General features: G+C 49.7%; 1 protein-coding gene across 5 annotated transcripts in view; it reads left to right on the forward strand.

Annotated features, from left to right (window-relative positions):
- PPIP5K1 (diphosphoinositol pentakisphosphate kinase 1) overlaps positions 1–10,809 on the forward strand; it is a 54,079-nt gene extending 43,270 nt beyond the window's left edge. For all 5 annotated transcript variants that reach the window (XM_054836808.1, XM_054836809.1, XM_054836807.1 and 2 more), the window contains 3 exons: positions 6,774–6,911; positions 7,347–7,460; positions 8,706–10,809. In XM_054836808.1, coding sequence (XP_054692783.1) covers positions 6,774–6,911; positions 7,347–7,460; positions 8,706–9,391 — 938 coding nt within the window. In that variant the 3' untranslated portion in view covers positions 9,392–10,809. The remainder of the gene's footprint in view (positions 1–6,773; positions 6,912–7,346; positions 7,461–8,705) is intronic.
- Positions 10,810–15,264: the final 4,455 nt, after the last annotated feature.

Genomic DNA, 15,264 nt, shown 5'->3' on the forward strand with positions numbered 1-15,264 from the left:
CTGTAACTGCTCTTTCCATCTTTGGCAATTGTTCGTTGCCTCCTTCCTTTAGCCAGGGCAAGCCCTTAAGCTTCATTCAGGTTAGATGCTGAGCTCCTACCAGTGTGATGCCCTGCTGACATGACATTCCTGTGCAGGTCTCAGTGGGGTGCCACAAGGTGTCCCATTATTAATGGAGGAAATAAAGTGAATAGTAAGAGTATGGGAAGAAAGGAGTTTAAGGGGGCACAGCAGCTGGTCACATGCAGAGTGAACTTGCTGTGGAAATTTTGGGGAAGTGAGTGCTTGTGGGATTGTGTTGTTCTTAGAGAGACCAAGTTAAGATACGGGTGGAAACTGAGCTTCTGTGTGGCTGCATTGCATGGCATCTGTTTTGCCTGTTAGAACCTTTGCAGCGTGTCATGTTTCTGGTGGGGAGAGATAGGCGATTTCAGTATTGAATCTAGATGTTATAAATCAAAGCTTGCTACTGTTTCTCTGATATTTTTAAGCCTCTGGCACAGACAGGAAGTCTAATGCATTGAGGTCTCAGTACTTCTAAGACAAGTAGAAAGATTACTCTCTGAGAGGGGCAGCTAGCTGGGGCTGGCTGTTAATGTTCACCTGGCACCATAGAACCTGCTCGGTGCATGTGGCTTGCTGAGCTGTGGTGTGATGCATGGACCTCCTTTTTTCATTCCAACCCATAGGTGGAAGGGGCAGAGACAATATAGCTTTTCATGTAGTGAAGCAACAGGATCAAGCGTTTTCAGAACCTAGAAAAGAGAATTTTTCTGACACAGTCTGTTTTTTCTTGATACGGTCCTTTCTGTCAAGTAGGCAATTTGGAGATGGCAGTTGCTTTTCATATATAATTAGAACAATCCTTGGTCTCCTAGCAACAAATACTAAAGAGGAGTAAAATTGCTTCAAGGGAACGCAGCAGACTGCTGCAAAGCCAAAGCTGAGCTTTCCCTGCTGCAGTTTTCAGCCATCTCCTGTGAGCTCTGGTAGGGAGAGTAAATGAACTCAGTGCTTTGGGCAGCGATACGCCGAATATTGCAGCATGGTGCTGGGTCGTGCAGCCTGCCCTCATGCAGCCAAATATATGAGTTATGTACCTCAGCGTAGCAGCCTTCCTGTGTGGAAATCAGATCTCTGCAATCAGTGAGTTCTTTCTTGCTGTTTTCTCAGTCTGTCATCAAGCCCACAGTTAATTAGTGTATTTGGGATTCCTGCTGGGGTTCTTCTCAGAGCAGATGTGTCTCCGGTCTCTGTAGCTGACAGCCCAACATCCCCCCCTTCTGAAAACTACATACTCCTATCCTTTCTTTCCTGACTTTCAACCGTACGTCTGTCCACACAAAGAAAACATGAATTAAAAGATAGAATCGGGGAGTTAAGAGTATGCAGTTGGCATCCATAGCTGGAAGGATCAACAGCGGAGCCCTGAAGCAATCTGTCTGGGAACCTGTGCTTATCTGTGAGGTCATAGCTGGGAAAAAGAAGAGTGTGAAGTAAGGTTGTGTTGGTAATGATTTACAGTGGTACTGAAGCCCAAGGTCAGTAGTGAAGAAACAGAGAATGACCCTGTGATAATGAGTGGGTAGTAAGGTGATGCTCAGTGTAAATAAATTTGAATGACAAGGGGAAACAGCCCCAAATTCGTATCTAAAAGAGTGGGCTCTGATCTGGCCATCACCAGTTGGGACAGTGTGGAAAAGGTAGAAATTTGCAGTCTGGGAAAGATGTTTGCGATAGTGGTTGGAGTGGCCTGGAGAGGGGTGGTGGGGCTCTGCAATTCCACATCTGTTTCAGTACAGGAGCTGGAAGGTTTCTAATGGAATGAGTAGAGGCAACTTCAGACAGAAGTGATTTTTTCCACACAGAGTGAAACTCCTCACCACGGTACGTGGGGGTGTTAGGAGCTTAACTGAGTTCAAGGGGAGACTGGAGAATATGGAAGAGACACATCAGGTTCAGAGCAGTTCTGAGCCGCAGGTCACTGGAGTTTGGGGAACTGCTTGCAGGAGGAGTCACTACGTGCCATCTAGTCTCATACCCCTTTGTTCATAGCCACTTCTGGTACTGTGGCCAGAGAGGTGCTGAACTGGGATAGACCTTCAGGCTGACTGTACAGGCTTAAATTTAGAAAGCAAAAATCCTAGTTCATGTACATATCATGTATGCATATATAAATACATACAAATATACATGTGGCATATTGGAGTTCTCCCAACAAAATAAGCCTGGACTGACCAAGCACATTGGAGAGGAACTTGCTGAGTGTGCTTCCTCCCTTGCCCTTCAGAATCTGTGCTCAGACTGGGCAAGTGCTTCGTTACTCCAGAATTCCTGGCATGCAGACCATTGGCGTACAGACCTTTTGGGGATGTGCCAGGTGCTGTTGGTCTGCCTGTGGCTTTCCGGATCTGCATGAGAAAGGAACAGGCACCCTCTCCACTCCAACGCAGAGTTCACAACTGGAGAGCTGGGTAGTAACTTGTCAACTTCTGCTAATCAAATTGTGTGTAGTAATGTTCAGAACTCTCAGGCAAAAATACAATACACAAAAAAGATTGCTTTGGATCAGAAAGACTTCTCACCTGAGTCTTCCTTGCCATCAGTCTTTGTTGGCTGGCAGCAGTTTGGCTACTTTCTACTTGCCAGCCTGCTGCAGCAGCAAGTCCGTCCTCTCTTTTAGTGAGCCCCCTCTGCTAGTAGAGAAGCTTGCCATATTTGGGACCTCAGCTCAATGTTAGTAAAGCTGAGGTACGTACCATTTGGACTACTTGAAGAGAAGACTGCTCCTTTGTCGTGCCCACTAGCCAGAAAGTCTGCTGGCTCCCAGGTGAGATCTGCTGAATTCCCAGCTCTGAGGAATAGTCACACCAACACTGATTTCATGCCGGGGGGGGGCATGTGTTCCATGTAAACTCAACTGTGCCAACTCATATTACACAGTAAGCTTTTTTCTTGTCTCTCTGGGGCATATGTAGAATTTAGGAAACTTCGTGTTACCTCGATTCGAATTAGATGCTTCCTCTTAATGAAATGGTATTGATTTACTCTCAAGGGTTTAGACTGGGACATCTCCTGCAGTAATCAAGAAGATGCAAATGAATTCAAGGTCTTGTTTTCTCCCTTGTTCTTCTCTTTTCCCAGTATAAAAATCTGCTTGTTTTAGTTCTGCTGCTAATGCCTTTGGTTAAATTTTCTCTCAGACGTCAGGGTGACTGAAGGAAATATAGCTAAATCGAGGGAAGTACTTGTTACATCCTCAGTGAAAGAGCAGTAGGGTAATGCAGCATATAGGGTTCACTCAGAGATCTGCAATGTGTTTGTTTGGTGTTCAAGCCATGTAAAGTAGGTGTTGGCTATTTCAGAATTCATGATAGTGTAGTCCAGGTGAAAAGGTGGCACTTCTTGATTCTTTCTTTGAGTTCACAAGAATTCTGTCTGTGTGTTCCTACTGCCTGCTGGAGTCTCCTAGCAGTCTGGGATTCCCTGGTTTAGATGGAAGCCATGAGGCAGGTGCAGGCCTACACCTGCTTCATACGGTGTAGTGTGCTAGATGATCTCTGCAAAAGGGTCCTTATACCCAAATCACCTTCTTAATACTCTTATGAAGTGTTGTGCATCGGTACTAGGCAGCTCTGAAACAGTCTTACTTAAGGGGAGAGTGACTCCCTCCTTGGACATCTTGAAGACTTCTCCACAGACTGTGATTATGCCAAGCAGACTCTCTGACAGCGTGCAGTAAAGTGTGCACATGCCAAAAACGTGAAGCTGCGGGGAGAAGAGTTCAAACTGAAACATAGTTAACTTAGCTGTAACATGGGTGGCTCTTCAGCAGTGGCATCAGCGTGCCCGGGGGAGTCAAACCAGGACGTGTGTCCAGCTGGATTGCACCTCTGGTGCTCTCACCTGCAGAATGGCTCTTCAGGCACTACCGTTCTCTCTCCTGCTGCGTCAGGATGCTGCTGTATTGATTCAAAGTGGAGAATCCCTCCTAGCTGCTCCCCCACATCACATGCGGTCTCTTTGGACATCCAAATTAATACGTACTCAGCAGACTCCACTGCCTTGTGTATCTTAAGGTTTTTCCCATAACCAAGTCTTGTTTTCTTGACTCTATCAGATGGTTTCTTCCTATTTTATGGAACAAAAGTTTTGAAGACATAACCACACTGTGTTCCTTGCCCAGAGAAGATTACAGTTGACTTTGGGATTCATTTTTAGCTACTCTGGTCTGCAGACCCCCACCACGTGCCTCTCCCTGCAGGGCACTCTGTAGGAAGCAGGTTGTCCTCTGCATCTCTAATGCAGCTACTGTAGTCAAACTTGAACAAATTGAAAAAAATGAAACTTGTTCCTCTCTGGGCTGCTGTTTCATTTTGGTACAAAATGTATGGAATCCTGTCTAATTTCTTGTGCTGTCGTCTGCATCGCAGACTCCTGCCCTGCAAGCCCCAGGAAAGAGTTTTGGGAAGCATCAGCAGTAGCCAAGCAGTCAGCACTGGGTGACTTTCAGGCTGGAAAGGTTCCTGTGGTTTGCACTCATGCTTATTTTTGTTACCCCTTCCCAAAGATGTTGGTTCTTTGCTAAATGTGTGTGGTGCAGCAGTGTCAGAGACTTTGCTGGGGACTCTGGCTGCTGCTCTGATACAGGTAAGGATTACGGTCTGTAGAGGTAACTTCTGCTTGGGCTCTCCTGTGGTGGCATGAGACTGCTGGTCTGTCCCCAGCAGCTAAGCAGATCAAGGGAGGTGTGCGGGGAAGTGGGCTGCCATATAAAAATGAGAGGGATTCCTTGAAAAGAGCAGTGCTTCACCTTGAGAAGCCTTTTTTTTTGCCTTTTTCTCTACTTGCTTGAGATCGGTTAAGTGACGTAGTGCTGAGCAGAGCTGTGCAAGCAGGCATTTGGCACTTTGGGGATATAGGTGTTATCGTTTCACATTAGTAGTGTTGGCAGTGTTCCATGCTTCCTTTAACACTGGACCTTTCATTTCCTCTTTTTATTAGAGGAGTGCCCAAGCACTCAGATCTCCATCAATGCCTCCAGTGTATCTCGTAACTACGTTGCTTTGCCCTGTGTTATATTCAAACTCCTTCCCTTTTTCTTTGGAGACCCCAATAGCTGAGCCAACTTTGGCCCCTCTTAAAAACAGATTCTGTAGTGAAATGACATTAGCCTCATCCTATGCTGCTCCACAACCACCTCCATGCGGCCGTTTAAGTCTTGCCCTCACCCTTTTCCTTTAACTCTGTCTCCCAGAATGCCTATGAGAAAATAATGAACAGATACTCTTCCTTATTCAGCACTTCCACTCTAAGGACTTCTCAGCAAGGGACAGAAGAGTATGGTATTTTTCCTGTGTCTTACATTCCTTTGTCCTAGCCAAGGATTTGTTATCCTTCATGTCTTGGATTGATGTTTGTAGGCCCTTTGTGGCGTACATAACCTCTCTGGACTGTCTGGAGGGTTCTTAAGCTCCAGTAGCTGTTACAGCAGTGGATGTCTCTGCAGCATTGCAAACTGGTGATGATCTGGTCTGCAGCCTCTTCATATTGCATGTGGATTCACTCTAAATGCCATCTGCTGGCTCATGCTCCTTGCCTCTTGCAGAACTCGGTTAGGTGAGCGGATCGGAGCAGAGACTGTCCTGGAGGTGACTGGAACAATGACTACACTTAGCAGATAATCCAGGTGCTCTAGGTCTTCTCCTTAGGTGCTGTCAAGCTGCAGGGATCAATTTTAGCCCGTCAGTGTGCTGGGCAGCTATCCTGATGCAGTTGTGCATCAAGAGCTGTTGTACTTTTTGCATTTCGAAGTAGTTTTCCTTCTCTGTAGGAACAAACCTAATTCCTTCCCAGGGTCTTTTTGAACTCCTTGGAGGGAGCTAGGGAGCCACAGAATGAGAAGCCTAATCTTAAGAAGTTCAGAGGCCTTTAAACTCAAGAGGCGCAGAGCAGGAGGAGGCCTCGTTCTCATAGGCCCAGAGACTCATTTGTTTCTTCCTTGCTCCTCTGACAGTTTCAGGCTGGCTTGGTGCCACAAAACATTGCCAAGAAGCTTCGACGAAGAGGAAAATGCCTTGCCATAATACTCCTCTGGCTTGAGTAGCAAAGAATTTATTGTGAATGGGTTGCTCGCAGCTAAGCTGCATCACAGTGTCTGTTAAATGTTGAGATACCTATTTCTACTAATTCTGGGTTTGCTAGCAGTGAAGTTAAGGGTACAAATAATTCAAACTGTTGCCCAGCCCTTCCTTGGGAGACAGTCTGTCAGGCGTACACCGGAGGGTCTGCTGTGAGAGGGGGAGGTTCTGCTGCTCCCTGCATTTGTAGCAGTGTGCACTGCCTCGCCGATGGGGAGAGGGTGGACTGTGTCCCAGGCTGGGGTGTCACTAGTGACAGGAGTCCTTTCATGGAAATTCTGTTGACTTAAATTCTGTTTAGCTTCTGTAAAGTATGGGGCACTGTGCCAAGTTCTCCATTATAACCATGTATTTTAGCAAAAGGGTCACAGGCTTTGCAGCAAAAATGACTGCTGCTAGATACATTTCTTCCTCTTCCCCCTCCTTCTGCGTGTGCCTGGACGCTTGCTTTCAGGTCTGTTATTGCATGTGATTGCCTAGTGGTGATTTTCTTGGCCTAGAAGAGGTGACTTTAGGCCTGAGTGTGCCTGTTGTTTGATTCCCAAACTGCCCAGCTCCTTCAACCATGAGTGGTCCTGCATGGATTTAGGTTGCTGTTTGCTCTATTCATTTCCTGATTGGGTTTCTTTCCAGGTTTTGAAGGCTGTTCCATGGTTCCCACCATTTATCCCCTGGAGACCCTGCACAACTCCCTCTCTTTGCGACAGGTCAACGAGTTCCTGACAGCTGTGTGCAGGAGTTGCAGCGAATCGAATGTCCAGTCTACCGCAGGTACTGGTGAGGTGGGCTTGTCTCTGGGTAAGCCAGAACAGAGTTGAAGGAAGGAGACCTTTTAGTCTTCCACATTATCGGGACAGATCAGCCTGACAGGACTGGTAATAAGCGCAGTGTCTGAAACCTGTTCCAGGGTGTTCTAGCCCAGGAGTGAGCTATGGGATCCAGCTCAGAGCTATTCTAGGCTACTTACTTGAGAGACAAGTAATCAGTCAGGTCTGTCTACGGCTGATAAGTACAGTGACGTGGATACAAACTCCAGCTTGGGAAATCTTAGCCTCAGATTCCCAGGAGCTGAGAGAAAGGCATGGCTCTGAACTTGCACTGTTCTTGAGCTCTTCTGGAGTGCCTGCTTGTGGCTGCTGGGCTACAAGCCATTCCTTTATGTCTGTCTGAATATTACTGATCTGTGTATTTTTTTTTTTCTTGAAGCTTTGTTTGATTCTATGATTGGCAGCCAGATACCAGGAGACCCCTTTATGTCCCAGCGAATCCTGTCATCATCCTCTTTGCCATTGCGCCAGCGTTCGGATAAGCCCCCTTGGTGTGAGTGTGCTCCCTTCTTGATCAGGGGCGAATGTGATGATGAGGGAGGGAGGGAAGTAAAGTGTGCCAAACGGTGGAAGCCAAGTATTGGTGGTCTGGGTTCCTATGCTCTGCCCTTCAAGGAACAGAAACAGAAAGGGGAAATAGGTAAAAAGGAAAGTAGTCATATGCCCTGTGAAAAAGCTGCCAAAGAAAGGGCCTCTCTGTAGTATTGTATGTCATGGGGACATCTACTGTTGGATGGATGCTGTCTCTCCAGACATCCTCTGCTTTGTGCCCTAGGACATGGAGGGCCCGAATGCACTTCATTTTCATCTCAAGTTTTGTGATTCTCCATGACATGTGGCCAACTCAGTGCTGGCATGTGGAAATGCCTTCCTTTCCTAACCAGCCATGTACGTGCCTCACCCAGAGTTCCATATAGGACAGCCGATGGTTTACTTCTTCACTTACAAGCTTTTCTGCAGCTCCTGGGCCTCACCTGTCACAGTCTCTGCAGAGCTGGTGACTGTTGTCAGTCCCCTTTGCAGATCTGACTGGCACTTAAAGAGGAAAAAGTTAGCCAACAGTTGCATAGCAAGTGCCTTAATAACACAAGTAAAGCTTGACACTGAAAGAGAAGTCCTACTCTTCTCCTGGCTGTACACTCCGTGTGCCAGGAGTACTGTGTGTCTGTGTAGGCAGCAAGGTCAGGGAACTCATCTGACTGAAAACAGTTGTTTAATCCTCCCCCCTTTATTGGATTAGATATAATCTAGATCTGTTCTCTCATTTTGCTCATTGTACAATATAAGGCAAGAATACGCATTAGTGGAGAAGCAGTATTTCTTCTTCCAGCGGTGACTCTAGCTCAACATTCAAGGATTGTGTGTGTCAGGAAGACACAAGAGGAGCAAAGCTGAAGCTGAGTGTTCCATAATGAGGGAATGAAAGAAACTGCTTTTCAGCTCAAAGCCAGACATCACATTTCACATTTTTCTCTATAATGACAACAGAATCCACTCTTGGCTGTATGCCAACATAGCACTGTATGACAAGATATAAGTGTGGTGGTTGTCCTTGGGTTTTCATCAGCTGAGCTGCCAGAAACACACCTAAGAGCAGCTGCAAGGCCCTGCCAGGTTGCATGGCATGTAGCTGACCCTCAGCCATAGGTTGTGGAACTGTGGGACAGCTTGGGTCTGCCCAGGCTTTGGGCGGGGGAAATATCAACTAAATGTTTAAGATCTTTCTTCCTCTTTGCAGATAGCAGTGGTCCCTCCAGTACTGTCTCCAGTGCAGGCCCATCCTCCCCAACCTCTGTGGACAACTGCGCTCGTTTCAGCTTCACTGAGAAACTTTCCATCAGTCCCCCAAAAAGTGAGGAGCAGCTGACTAGCCAGTCCCCTGAGCAAGGAGAGAGGCAGCCTCCAGGCAGAAGGCTTGACGTGGAGGTGGGGATGTCTGGGTTGTCGGTGGTGGAGCCAAGTGTCCCAGAGACCCTGACCTGGACTAAGGGCCCAGAGCCAGGCAGGGTCCTGGAGCTGTGCAAGAAGGAGCTGGCAGAGGAGGACTCTAACCCAGAGGAGAAGAGCATGGTGGAGCTGGATGAAGAAGAATCAGCTGGGGAAATGTTAGAGCCAAGTAACACAGGGAACCCAAAGTGTGGTGCAGGGTCTGATAGAGGGCTGGCTGGGGAGAAGGTGAAGCCAGGTGAGGGGGAATGTATTGACCTGGATCAGCCAGGGCTGTCCAAGGAGATTTTGGTGCCCTGTGAAGGGGAGCTGCTGGGAGAGGTGTTGGACCCAGAGCATAGGGGCAAGGAGCTGCTGGGGGACAGTGCTCTGTCAGGCCAGCTTCTGCCTGGTCACCCATGCCAGGTGCAGCCTCTGCCACTGAAGAAAAGCGTGGAGGAGCTGCAGCCGCTGTCTCGGGAGGATCAGCAGAATTAGCAGCTCACTGGACAGCACACTGCAAGCGCTTCTAGCCTGGAGGCAGCCCAGCTTCCTGCACAGCACCTCATGCAGCTGGCTGTCCACAGCACAGAACAAGCCATGTCCCAAGGCCACAGGACTCTGGGGTGTGGAAGAGTCTTCTCTGCTCCTCCACAAGCCAGCTCTTTGCCATTTGGCAAGAGGCAATGCCCCCTCTGCCTTGTTAAATGAACAACAAATGCAGTCTTGGTACTGGCATGGCACCTCCATGGAGCAGGGACATGGGGCTGCACTGGTGTCCCAAGGGCTGTATGGTTGCTGGGACAGCAGAGTTAGAGGACTGGTACAGCCAAGGCTTTTGGGGTGGTAAGTCCAAAGGGGACAGATGCTCCTTTGAGATTTTTTGGCCCATAGCCTTCAGGGAAAGGCATTCTGGGCCCAAAGTAAGCAGATCCATCACAACCACCAACCTCCTCTCTGTTCCTTCCTTCTTCCTCTCTCAATTCCCACCACTGGCCACCAAAAACAGGTCCAGGGAGTCCATGGCAGGAAGACTAGGAGAAGCAGAAAGCATTCTGGAGGAGTGTGGGAAGGAAAGTAGTGAGGGGATCAGGTTCAAGACTGCCACTTGCAAGAAAACGTCTCTTTGGCATGGACTTGAATGTTTTCCTGCAGGGCTGGGGCAGGCAGGCAGGAGTCTGGGATCCAGCCTGAGAGAGGTGGGCAGGGAGGACACACACGGGTTTTTTTTTCTAGTCCCCAAGAGTCAGGCAAGGTACAGCTCTGAAGTCTTGGTGACAGAAATGAAAAGAAACTGCTATTTGAACAAATCAGGATTATTAGAAGCCAATAAGGAGAAATCTTTATTATATATAAAATGAAAATTATTTAATACCTATTTATGTAAATGACTTGTGAGCACAAGCCTGAGGGCAAGACTGACACGGGTGTCCCTGCCGCATCCTGAGTGCAGGCCAGGGCTGTGCCTCCTGCGCCTCCTGTATTTATGGACAAGTCTGCGTGTTTGTCTGTAGCTAGGATCTGTGTTTTTGTGAAGCTGTGCCCAAAGATCTCTGCGCTGTGTTGTGAAGATGTGTGTTCACAGTAAATCTATGCTGTGGGTCTGGTGTCTCTCTGTTTCTGATGCTGACTTGCACAGCAGCGTGTGTGTGCTAGAGCTTGCAGGTGCCGGGGACAGCAAGCCCTGCTCGTTCTCCACCATCCTGGAAGAGGAACTGTGGCTGAAGTCACAACTGAAGTGAGTGCACAGGCATTGGGCTTTGCTCAAGGAGGCCAGATACCTCTTCTTTTCTCCACAGAAGAAATGATCACACTGGGGAAGAGGTCCTGCCTTCCCAGGTCCCAGGGCAGTTTGTGGTAGAACGAAGATGCTGGGGCAGCGCGTTGGGCTCCTTTCACTTGGTCCACACCTTCTCGTGAGTTCCAAGCACATCCTGGGTACTGTGTCTTCTTCCTCATGCCTGATAATTCCTAGCTGCCAGTTTGGGTATTTAAGAAAGCTCATTTACTTGCACTTGAAATGCAGCAGTCGTACAGCTGCCTCGAGCGCAGCGCTGTGCTAGGAGGCAGCCTGGCCCCCCTCTCGCAGAGGGCTGTGCCAGCCTGCCCTCTTAGGAATGTGTGCCGGGCTCTGGGAGAAGGGCCTGCCTCGTCCTGGCTGTATGGAAGCCCTCTGGCTTTCAGTGGCAGCCCTGCATTAAAGACCTGAAGAACAGATACCCTGGCTGGTGCCTGTTGGGCCAAGGCTCCTGAGAGCTGGCTGCGGGAATGTGGGAGGCAGAGCAGCCCTAGATCCATCCCGCTTGTGCCCCTCCAGCAATGCTGGCACCCCTGATCCCGCCGTCCTGCCGGCACCCTCCCAGGGTCAGCAGAGCATCCACCAGCCCCCGCCAGCACCACTGCTGCAGCAGCAGGGTCCCTGCTGGACACAAGAGCTGCATCTCCTGCCAGAATCTGCCTGTTTCTGTCTGGGGGAGGCAGCGCTCACCTCTGCACCCACAGAGCGGAGACCGTGGCCCAGGCCCGGGCAGGGTGGCTGCCATGATGGACCCAGCATCGCCTGTCGCAAGCTGTCACTGCTGAGTGGGGCACTTCAGTGGTGGCACAAGTGGGTCACGGAGCAAGGTCTTGTGGAGTGAGGGCCTGGCTCTCAGGTGCTCACCCCCATACAGCTGGGAGCTCGTCCTTTTTAGGGCCCTGGAGCCTGCTGGTGGGATGGCTTTACTGTGTACAAATGCCCAGCAGATCTCCTGCCTGTCTGCTCCCCCCGCGCTGCAAGAAAACAGCCAGGGGAGTCTCTCGGTGCCAGCTGCCCTCCTGCCATACAGCCAAGCAGCGCAGGAGACAGATTGGACTCTGGGTGCCAGGCCAGCCTGGACGTGCTTTGTAGTCAGGAACCCTTTCCTCCCAAAGTGGCTACTGGCTGCAGTGTCCTTGTGCTTCTATGGCTTGGCAGGGGCAGCACAAGTGCTGTGGTAGCACTGCCCAAGAGCTGCTGCTGCGGCACGTGCCATGTCATTCGAATACAAAAGTGGCCTTTCTTGCAAGGCTCTGAAGGCCACGTTCTGCAAGAAGGGGCGGCTGAGTGCTGCAGTAGTTGAATTCCTGGGTAGACTGCTGCCACTCACAAGAACCACTGTTATTTATAATGTTCCCCAGTCTTCAGCCCGTTTCTTCACCTGGAAATGAAAAGGGAATGACCCTTGGGAAGCAGCTTGCAGCTGTGACTCTGCTGTGGCTCTACAGCTCTGTGAGAGCTCGGACCCAGGAGAGAGGCTGGAAGGGTTTTTTTTCTGAGGAAAAATACGAACCTCCATATTCCTAAATTGAGAATATTTCTACAAATTCTAATTAGTGTCTAATTTTGGCTTCTGAATATATCTTTTAGTTGCTGGAGTCCTCTAGCCAGAAATTATCTAGCTGCACTGGTACTTTGCATAGCTGTAATTCTGTGTTGTTCCACAGATAGTTTGCAGGATCAGAGCTTCCTGATGCAGAGCAGAGTAACAGGGAGACAGCCTGGTTACTTGTGGCTAGTAGTGCTTATGCTGTGGCAGCAAATGTCCTGAACTCAAAGGCAGGTATTGTCCCACAGACAGCCAAGCAGAAAGCTGGGCTGCCTGCAATGGTGCAAGAACTGGGTTCTAGTCTATGTCTGCTCTCTTTGAAACATAGGCCAAGAAGGGATGGCGCCCTTTATTTTAAAAGAGCTGCTTAACAGCTGCCACTGTCAAGAAGTTTGTGGTCTTTTATGATGCTCTAACACTTCCAAATCAACACCTGCAGAGTGTGTTGTGAAATCTGAGCACTGACTATCTGCTCTTACCCAGTGTCTTTACCGTGTTTTTCTTGGCTTAGCAGCAGCAGCGATTAATGACAAAGCTCTTTCCAAACAGAAGGGTGGTGTAAGGAAGTGCTGTGAGTCACAGAGGAAAAAAATAAAGGACAATTGCACAATTTCTGGATACAATGGCAGGAGCCAATATTTTTGGCTTAATCCTGCCAAAGCCAGTTCTGGCTCCTCAAATCTGTGCTGATGCATAAGCTGCACTTTCAAATGCTTTTGGGCTGCATAAGTAGTGATATGCACAAATAGCTGCTGCATGGTCCTGAGTCTCTGGCTGGGTGTAGCTACAACCTTTGCCTACTCTAGCAAGGCTAGTTTGGAGCAGGCTTGTCAAAGCCTTTGCAGATGCAGCCAAGCAAAACTCTTTTTTTTTTTTTTTTTTCTTTTTCTGAATTGTTGTCACTGTGTGCAATGGGAAAGCAAAATAGAGAACTGGGTCCAGGTTGGTGTGGCAGAACAGGCAGGAAACTGTCTGTACCAAATAGCTGGAGTATGGCAATGTCTCGTGTAGGCTGTGGAGAGTGTCAGGTCCTCTATCAGCACGTACGAGCAATGACCTTGGAGCTGGAGGAACAGTCAGGTTGTACTGTATTTGCAGGCTTTGGGCCTTCAGCGTGGCAAGGTCCAGGCAGCCCTGATTGTTGAAACAAGACCAAACTCAGTGTTGCTACTATTGCCTTGGATGCTCCTCTGGCTCGTCAGTTTGCAAATACTCAAGGAGCTGATTAAGGGAGGGCCATGTCATTGCCTTACTGAGACCTGTCTTATCTGTTCTGGTTTCTCAGAGCCATGCCACTTCTCCAGAAATTACTAACCCTTACCTCCCCAAGTCCTCTGCAGCAAGTGATGAGGACAGCTGGTTTCTGCCCTTGGTATGAGAGTCCCACCCCCCACCCCCACCTCCCCGTGGTCCAGGACTGTTGGCGCCAGTGCTGCCCAGCTGATGCCTGCTCTGTTTGCTGGCCATAAGGGGACAACAGGCCCAGGAGTTTGAAAGATTACGGCTTGCCTCTTCTTGCTTGAGTTGAGTGAAGTCCGACTGGTCGCTGAACCGTAGCCCTGGCAAAGCCAAGGCCTGCTTTGGAGGTCTGGGCTGCTCTAGTTCCTCCTTGCAGACACTTACCCATGGATCAACACTAATGCTTCCATACAGGTTTCAAGGACACTTGAAAGCTTCCCAGCCTCAGTGTACTCCTGCTCATTGCTGGAGGAGCATTGCTTCCTCAGGACATGCTTATGTGACTTAAACCACTTCCCTGCATGCTGCTGCTTGTGTTTTCTGCTATGGTAACCTCATTTTGCCTCCCTTCTGCAGAACAGCCTGTAGTATACGTGTTCACCACAGCCTGCGTGGTCCATCTCAACAGCTGGCCGGGGAGCTCTGCCCTGCAGGATGGTGCTGAACGGGTCCTCAGACTCCCAACACTGTACACCTTTGCAAAATGCGTGTACGGTCACAGCCTCTCAGTTAGCAGGAGCATGGCCATATCCGTTATGCTTGTTTAGCTGGAAAGCATCTGTGGAAATTGTTCCTGGTTTATGGTAACGGTTTGTGGTCCCTCCCGTCAGTAACAGCTTTGGCAGCTACCCTGAGCTCTCCGTTACATGCGGCACAAGGTGTGGCATGCTCTCTGGCCACACTGACCTCTCTTCTGAGGGTTGTAGCCCAGTACTTGCTTTCCTTTTCTCTTCCATTCAACTGTGCCATTGTTTCCTCCTTGAGGACACTCAGGCAGGAGCAGAGCTGACTGGGCATCAGCCTCTCCTGACTGCTATCCCGCACAGGCAGAGCAGAGGGCTGCTGTCCTAGTTTTCTGCTGAGTAGCTAAAAGAGCTGAAATAAAGTGACTTTCCCTTCAGAGGTCAGTTTGGAGTTCTGCAGAGGTACAAAGACCCATTGTTGCAATAGGGATAGGCAGCCTGTGGTGCCTCATCAGTGCCTGGCTGCCCACAGGCCCTGAGCCGAGCCCCTCATGCTGGTGCACTGTCTGGCGGGCTGGCAGCAGGCTCCTGGCCCTGCTCTGCAGTGGTCCGCCTCCCGCAGGACCAGAGATGGTTCCAGTTCAAGGAATAGAGCTGCCCTTCCCAAGAAGTGCAGGGACGGGCAGAGGGCCACAATAGAGAGCGTGATTCAGGAACTGTGAGGAGCTGCGGTGGCGGCAGGACAGGCCCTGCTGGGCTCCGCATTGGAGCATCCGGGGCTGCATCCCCACCTGGGCCCTTGGCCAGCTGCGGAAGGGCCCGAAACTTCCTCTGGAGGGAAGGGAGCTGGAGCTGTAAATCACCCCCTGGGCTGTCCCAGGTAGGCTCCATGCCGCTGATGTGCGTGTCCCTTCCCTGGGGCCGCAGGACGTTTCAGCAGCTGTGAGTGGAGGTGTGGTGTTCGTGGAACAGCCCGTACTCGCCTGAACTCATCGGCTGGAGGCAGCTGGCCGGGACTGGAGGGAAGGTATGTTAGCAGTGTCCGTGTGCCCCCTGCCTACAGTATGCACTCACTCAAAGAAGAGTTTGAAACGGCTGGAAG

The sequence above is a fragment of the Grus americana genome, chromosome 10 (assembly GCF_028858705.1).
Source record: "Grus americana isolate bGruAme1 chromosome 10, bGruAme1.mat, whole genome shotgun sequence".
Taxonomy (NCBI): domain Eukaryota; kingdom Metazoa; phylum Chordata; class Aves; order Gruiformes; family Gruidae; genus Grus; species Grus americana.